The 8,436-nt window shown below is 43.5% G+C and overlaps 1 protein-coding gene across 1 annotated transcript in view; it reads right to left on the reverse strand.

The window, feature by feature from the left end:
• ZNF292 (zinc finger protein 292) overlaps positions 1-6,909 on the reverse strand; it is a 37,398-nt gene extending 30,489 nt beyond the window's left edge. Inside the window, exon 1 of the mRNA XM_061460326.1 lies at positions 6,472-6,909. Within this exon, the coding sequence (XP_061316310.1) occupies positions 6,472-6,633 (162 nt within the window). The 5' untranslated portion in view covers positions 6,634-6,909. The remainder of the gene's footprint in view (positions 1-6,471) is intronic.
• Positions 6,910-8,436: the final 1,527 nt, after the last annotated feature.

Consider the following 8,436-nt stretch of genomic DNA (forward strand, 5'->3'; position numbering starts at 1 on the left):
AGCACAGGATTTTGCTGATTCTCTGATTAAAGATTCACTTACCTTAGCTTCATACTGAGAATCATGAAGCCAGAAACATTATACACCAAAAGACTGCACAATAGTTACAGAAGAGAAGATAGAGAAGAAATTTGTTTAAACTATTCCTAACCAAAACCTATAGGCACACATTTTTGCAAATTTAATCCCATTTTCTATTGGATCAGGCTTATTTTCAGAGAATAATTTTATAAATCTCCATTGCCTTTTTGATGTTACATCCACCTTCTTTCTGAATGCCTTTGTTCTGCCAAGTACTAGGTGTTATTAGATTAACTCTTCCCAAATGAAAGCACTGCAGTTCACCATTAGAGCTGAAAAATCCCGGAAATAATACCATGGAGCTGCCTTTAATGCACATTCAGAAAGGTGAATAAAAAAAAAAAAAATTACACACCTCAAAAACACACCTGCACACTTCTTAAAACACAAAGCATTAAGCTAATAACATATGCAAAAGCACAGACCTAATAGGGGATAGTATTTCAAAAGAGAGTTTAAAGTCATAGTTTACCTGCTATTTAAATTTAAATTTGCAAGTTATTGTACATCATCATTTTAGGGAAGCTGATGGCATAAGAATGTAATGCTAGTTTCGCTCATGGAAACCAAAGAATTATACACACTGTACTGTAACTGCTCAAGGATTTATACAGAGGCCTTTAAAAAAAACTATGCTAACAGAAAGCTTTTGATAGATATAAATCAATACCTGGAACGCTATTTCTTGAAGACAGTCTCTGTATATACATGAATCTGAGCTAATTTCTTTGGCTGAAGAAAGAATATGTTATGTCTCCTATCAGTTCCAGCTTGATCCCTAATTTAGGGAAGTCTTATGTAGAAACCACCTACAATATATAGTACGGCTGCATAAAGCCTAGAGTAAAAAAATATGACATTTAAATGGCAGAGTAAATGGTAAAGGCCAGATGAAATTCCCCGATGCTTAGTCACAATGGAAGCAAAGATGCCCCAGAAGAGCTTTTTAGCTGCTTTTTTTTTTTTTTTTGCTGCCTTCCCTCAAGATCTGTGGTTTATGAGATATTCATTCGCTAACAATCACCAGAAAGAAATATTGAGAGATAGAGGAAAAAAATGGACTGAATATTCAAACAGATGTATAATTTCCTTATCAAGGAACTGAGACACACAATGTGGATATTTTAATAAAATGAGATGCCTTACTGAGCATTAACATATGTATATATTCCTTGTACAGTCCTGCACAATAAGGAAGGTGTTTTCCATAGTCAGCATTTCATGTTTTTTAAACAGTGAATCTTCAGCAACCATATTTTTGAAAGCAGCCTAGACATCATTGATACACATTATTCAAAAGTGGGGAATAAAGTTTGGATTTGTGGGAAAAAGTAAAGGCAGGAACATACGTGCCAGTACAGAAAGTATCTAAAACATTTAGATACTGAGCTACTTATGCATAGAGCTGTGCAGTTATTGTTTACAGCCAGCTACAATGGGTGAATTGAAATCTACAGTGAAGTCTTCAGATTTTTTATTTTTTTTTAATGGCTGAAGGACTATGGAAAGCAGAAGGGCTCCCAGTCTTTGAAAGGGCAATAATCACCAAGGATATTACGGAGGAAAACTAACTGCAACCACACTTCATACCCTGGAAGTACTACCTTTTGGCTAAAAGTATTTCTCAGGGAAATGGTAGTTTGTTGACAGGAGAGGTTTTCCTAATTTCAGTAAAAGCATCATCTGTAACTCAGCAAAAACTGTGCATCAGGGTCCATCAAGGTAACTATGAAACTAAATATCTATTTGCCAAAGGGCAATCTTTTTTCTTTCCAACAGTAACTAAGTGGAATGCTTGATTTTAGTATTATATGCAGCACCTTATACAAAAAAAATAGAATTTTGACAAAACGCACAAGTTTTATTAATTTTAATACCTCCGTCTACATTGTACCATCTTCTTAGCTACCTTAATTTTTTATGCTTTTGAGAACTATCACTCTTCTCTGGACTCTTTGTACTAGGAAGGAAAAATAGTATGTTTTACAGGAAAAGTACTTAAATCCTAAATCTTACGTAAGTTGTCACCTTCTTTCCGAATTCCTGCAGGTACATACTTCTAAACCATTATAAGGATGTAGTAACAAAGCAAAAAGGGACAAAAAATAAAATCAAGGACTGTAAAGACTCTGTTCACAAAAGTGAAAACTAGAGAAAGACTGAAAATAGACTTGAAAATCTAAGGTGCTTCCAACAGAAAAGGGGTGTGCTACTTTCCACAATTACATGGGATAGGACGAATCTCCATAGCCTTAAACTGCAGCAAGAAATTAGAGATCAAGTTAGATTGCAGTGGGTGCAGAGGAAGATCTGAAGGCGAAGATAACTGAACTGAAAGGTATTATCCAGGGATGTTTTTTAATGTTTTCTACTGGAAATTTCTGGCAACAGGTTAAACAAGCATTTGTAGCTATGGCTTACCAATAATTAATCCTATTAATTATTAGGTTAGGAATCATGGCCTGGCTGACTCACTTTGACACAGGAAAATTAAAAACTTAGAGTACAGAGCTCAGAAGTTCTAATGAAGACCAGCTCTGATGTGGCACGACACTGAAGCTCAATGCCATTACTGAGGACAAGGACTAAATCAACTTTGCTCATTTGATTAGACTTACCCTAAACAGTGAGGGTGTTTTGCTAAACATATACACATTATACCCAGACATGCACACGTACAGTTTTACTTGAAACCAAGACAACTTCCCTGACTCCCCATAGTTTAACTTAAAAAAAAAAATCAGGGGGTGTCTTTTTCTCTCCCCCACCCCCAGTCAATAAGATAATGACTGTTTGACATAGAAGGTCTTACAATGATGAAGGAACACAAAACTGCCTGAGGCAGCTCAAAGTTTGCATGAGATGACAGAGTGATGACAGTTGTTTTTCTCCGTGCATTTGGGAATCTCTGTGGTATACTGCATTTTAGCAGATTCCTTGTGATTTCTGGCAGCTGTACATCTCCCCCTGAATTGCAGATCATCTGGAGGTCACACGTGGGAATGCAAAATGGAAAACTATTAGAAGTTATGATGGAAATCTTACACTTGTGGTAATGTATGTAGAAAAAAAACTAGCAACTGTGAAACCAGGAAGAAACAAAATGTGGTAGAGACAAATGTGCAAACACAGAAATATAAAAACAGAAGCTTTTAAGGGTTGGCTCAGTGTAGAAATCACTCACTGGACTCAAAAGAGAACACTTTTTTTCTACTTAAAAAGTAGAAGTTCCAGAATTTGCGTGCACTCAAAAGAAGAGATGGAGACCTGGTTACACCAGAATTTATTGAGCTGAAACCTAAAAAAAAAAAATAGAAACCTTATCAACATTCACATTCCAGCACTTTGTGACTATATTACATACTTGTAGCTGTTGAGCCAAACAAAATTAAGGGTGGATGTCTACACACTCAATTAAGAGTTTGATAAATGCGTGATATCAAGAAAAAGAGTCAATGTCTTCCTTATAAACACCAAAATAGTTCAAATTGAGATTTTTCAAAACCAGATAAGGGATTTGGCTGTACAATTCCCATTTAATTTAATGAGCATAGAGTACTAAAATCCCTTATTCACCTTTGAACCTAAGGAACCTTCAGTGCTCTGCTGCATATTCTTTAGCTTTCTTCAGTATGAAAATATGCTTATTTCTTGAACATTATGCTATGCACTTCAATTAAAAAAAATAAATTAAAAAGTTGATTTATGGCAACAAGCTGTGTGGTTTCTAGGCTCCAGCATCACTACCTGGCAAAATAAAGACACAAGACTTTCCAAGTTCTCTGTAGTTATTTTATACCTAGAAACTAAACATTAAAAAAAAAATAGGCAAGTGAAATCATACTGAGATAAACACTAAAATATTTTTTCAGCAATGCGCTTCCAGGCTTAGGATATAAATAAGACTCTAAGTTTTGTATACATGACTAACCAAATTATTCTTTCATGCATATATATGCAAAGACTATCCTAGAAATCATGGCAGGTGTCTTTAAGCTGCTACTTAAAAAATATTTCTGAGATGGCTTTCACAATTACATGGATTTTCTATAACCTCTGTCGTGCAATGCAAGCTAAACATACTATATGAACCACAAATACTTTATTGCTTTAGGCCCCATAAAGGATTAAAACTGCAGAAGAGGTGGAATAAGTATTTTGGCACCACCAGCACAGGTGAACAGATGCAAAAAAAAAAAATCTCAGTTGAACTAGTATAAAACCCCATCCATCCAGCATCACCTCTATTTAATACATAAACCAAGGTCTGAACAGACGCTTCACCATTTGAAATCAGAATCTTTCAGTATCAGTCTTCAGCCTGCAAAAACAGATACAGCCTTCTTACAAATCTTGGTCTAGAAGAGACAATAACATTTCAAAACAGCACAGATTTTTTATCTAAATCAGTTTCTACACAACTGTTTCCTTCAATGAAACTTGTTTTTAAAAGGTTTATGGTTAAGAAAATTAGTGAACTTGGGCATTGCAACTGACTTTTGCAACAGCCATTAAAATAAAAAAAAAAATTTTCGTTACACTTTAAATCAGTCAACTACTGAAGTGCACAGTAAGCACATGCACCCATAATTTCAGTGATAAATCTGCTTCAGACCAGTAATCTACTCTGTACATGATAGTGTATTCATTCCCACCTTCCCAACTACTTCAGTTCAATGAACAGCTCATTCACAAGCTAGAGTCAAGCCGGAGCCAGGAAAGTCAGATTTCCACCTCCCAGTGTATGAATTTAAGACAGCAGGCACAAAGATTAAATAGACTGAGAACACAGTGATCTGAGCCAACATAACCCAACCTTGTTTCTGTGCACTTACATAGACATTCTGCCTAAATAAAGCATGATAAATTTTGACTGAAGAGACATCCAGCTCCTGTATATATAAAATGAGAAAGGAATATGCTTAAAATATTTAGCAGTCAATTTCCCTGCTTAGCAAAAAGTAGACCCCAGTTAAATCCAGAAGTGACAGACATGTAAATTAGCATGGTACAATGGCTACCACCAAGAATCAACTCTTTGAGGAAAGAGATAAAAAAAAAAAATAAATCACAAATCAAACACAATTCAAACCAACCATGTGAATTCATTCTTATGCCTTCCACCTTTTAACAATTTGCCTACATTCCATAAATGGATGACGGAGATGTGTAAACAAAATCATTGCTTTTATCAGACAGACTGCAGAAGTAGCCATTTCTGTGATTTTCTGTGGCCTAAAATAATTAAGGACTTGTTTTATACCCAGCTGAGAAAGGCCATCTAAGGGAAATCGGGGCAACGTATAGATACATACATGACTAAAATGAATCAGTTTGTTTTAACTGTAGAGCTAGCACCACAAAGTTTGTTTAGAAAGGGATACTCAGCAGGGTCACCAGTTCAGCAGACACACCTGCCAGCATCCCTGCTTTAGGAACAGGACCAGCCCTCGAGAAGCAGGCCCTTCCCCGAGGCAGTCGCAGCCAGACTAATTACACACAATGGTGCTTCCAACGGTGCCAGCCCAGGAGTCCTCTCCTGAGGTGTGACTGCGTTCCCTTGACAGGGCGAGAAAACGACGAGCAGCATCGCAGACCCACAGACCTGCCCACCACCACCAGAGACTTAATGTAGCCAACCACCACTTCACCGCCCCCTTTCCCAGGATGGCAACAACTCCGCTATCCCTCCAGGGTACGAGATGGGGAAGGGAGAGGGGAAAGGTCGGGGGGCACAGAGCGGGAGCCTCGTACAAACGGGACCCGAAACGCACTTTCAGCTCCTCCGCGACCCCTCGGCGGAGAAGCGGAGCCTCCATCCCCCGGACTGCCGACTCCCTCCTTCTCCCTTCGCCTCCAGGGGAGGAGGGGTGCCGAAAGGAAGGGGACGGGGAGGGGGGGGCCCTCGGTCCGCCACCGCCGGGAACAAAGGGCCCTTCGATAAGCCGAGCCGCAGAGCACAACAAAGGGGCCTAGAGACCGCGAGAACCGGGGCGGCCGCCGGGGATGGACGGGGAGGGGGAGAGGCGGGGGAAGGGGATTACAGGCCGGCCCGGAGCGGCCCCGACGCAGGGGGGCGGGCCGTTTCATCTCAGCCCACAATGAACGGCGGCGGCGTCAACCACCCGGCGGAGCCCAGCCCGGTCCGGGGCACTAACTCCCAGCGCTGTCGTCCCCCCCACCCACTCCCCTCAACCCGCCCGGGCCAACCGCCGCACCGGGCCGTTGGTTGCGGCTTCCCCCGGGGCGCCTCGGCGAGGGCGGCGCTGCTCCCGCCCGGCCCCCCGCACTCCCTGTCACCCGTGCACACACACAGCACATACACACACCCCGCGGGGGAGGGAAGACCGCGGGCGGGCCCAAGGAAGGGAAGGGAAGAGGCGGCCTGACCTGACAGAGCTGCGCGCAGTACTCGGTAGCCGCCTGCACGGCGGGCTCGGGGCTCTCCCGCAGCCCCGTCTCTAGCTCCACCAGCCGCTCCCGCAGGCGCTGCATCTCCAGGAGGTCGCCACCTAGACTGCCGCTCTCCTGCTCGGCTTCCTCGTCCGCCATCTTCGCACCCCGCTCTGTCGCGTACGCAACCCCCCCCCACTGCCTCGGCCTCTCGGCCCCCACCACTCCGTTTCCAGGTCACGTGATTACACAATGCCACGTTCCAGGGAGGGGTCACGTGCCTAGAGACGACGCGGGGGGGGGCGAGGGGGCGCTCGCGCGTTCCCCGCGGCGTAGAACAGGGCAGGGGGGCGGGGCTAGAACGCGAAAGGGGGCGCGCCTCCGCCCGTCACGTGACCGCGAGCGCCACGCGCCAGCCCCCACGTGACTGCCCTCCCCACCCTCCCGCCGACGGGTTTTGGCGGCAAACGGCAGGAAATGGTGGCGATGTCGGTGCGTGCTTGTCGGTGGTGCCCGGCAGGAAGGGGTCTGCTGGGGCCGCCATCGCTGCTGCCCCTCCAGCTCTGTGGGCACTGGTAGCGCCGGAGCTGCTTTCCTCACGCCAGCTGCCACAATGTGGTGCAAGGCTGCGTTGGGAGATCCAGTAGCCTGGCCGTGCTGTTTTCTCCAGGCTCCTGCCCGAGGAGGCTACATGACACCGAGTCAGCTGTGGTCAGCGCTGCTGGAGTTGTGCTGCGTGGTGTTCACTGTCTTCCTCTGCAGGAGGTAACAGAGTGTGCTAGCCTCGAGGATGCCACCGAGTTGTTGTCTTCATACCTGCATCCACCTGCTTTTATTATAACTGGAAGTGAGAAGTGTGGTTTTTCTCTTCAAGTGAAGCAGTTGAGATCTGGAGGGCTTGGTTGCCCACACCATCCTGGTGCTGTGCCAAGAACCCTCTCACGCACTACTGGTGTCCTCAGATCAGTGGAGAGCTCCAGTGATGGGCGTTAAAGAAGCAGAGGAAACTCACCCATCACAGTGGTTGGCCTGAGGCATTGACTCTGATGAGGAGGAAAATATGGACCTGATGGGAACTGAATTGGCATGGATACATGCTTTGTAGTCTTCTGTGCTGTATAGGTTGACACAGGTTGATGACTTCACACTCTTCGTGTCGCCAGCGTTCACTGTGGAACAGAGGAAGAAATGTGTTACTGCTGCAAGAGTGTTGTCTGTCAGGACTAAATTGCCAGCAGTGATAGAATGCGCAGTGTGTTGAGTGGGGCATTTCATGTTATCTGAAAAATAAGGAATACTACTGTATCGCACTAACTTCAAGTGGCTGCAGAGGTTTTTGGCTGTAAGAGACTGTAGCTGCAGACTCCTACGTATGGCAGCCAGTCTTGCTTGGACAAGGTCTAATACAACATCCTACACCAGCTAACTTGTATACCCACTGGACTGATTTGATAATTACGTACTCTTTGTCACAAAGGAAAAATGGGGATGCCTACTTTCAACTGTGTACAGTTGAAAGCTGGGCGGTGTGATGGACTGAACGTTGAATCTGAGCTAGAAAGAAAAGAGGTTTCTCTGAGATTGCAGAAATGTTATTCTGTAACTGTAGACATTCACAGTGATAGTATTAAATATGCACCATTTTGGAGATGGACCTGGGGGTCTGGTCCAAAAATGGTCACATTCTGGGTCATGGCAGTAAACCCAAAGTAGTGTGTTTCTAGTTTCCCATACAAGTAACAAAGTAGATATTTTGTTTGCTGTTGTAAGCCTGAAACCTAAGTTTCTGATATTTGTTGTATATGATACCCGTTCTGTTCTAAGCAGCAGAAGATAAAACTTTCAACTTTCCCATTTAAGGCTTAACGTAGTACCAGAAAAATGTCTGGTCTGTATGTATTTCTCACCACTAAACTGCTTGTAGCACGAGTGCGAATGAGTGATGCAAATACTAGAAGCAAC

The sequence above is a fragment of the Pezoporus flaviventris genome, unplaced genomic scaffold (assembly GCF_033815535.1).
Source record: "Pezoporus flaviventris isolate CSIRO_AGI_PZ_B2104156 unplaced genomic scaffold, CSIRO_AGI_Pfla_v1 ptg000031l, whole genome shotgun sequence".
NCBI lineage: Eukaryota > Metazoa > Chordata > Aves > Psittaciformes > Psittacidae > Pezoporus > Pezoporus flaviventris.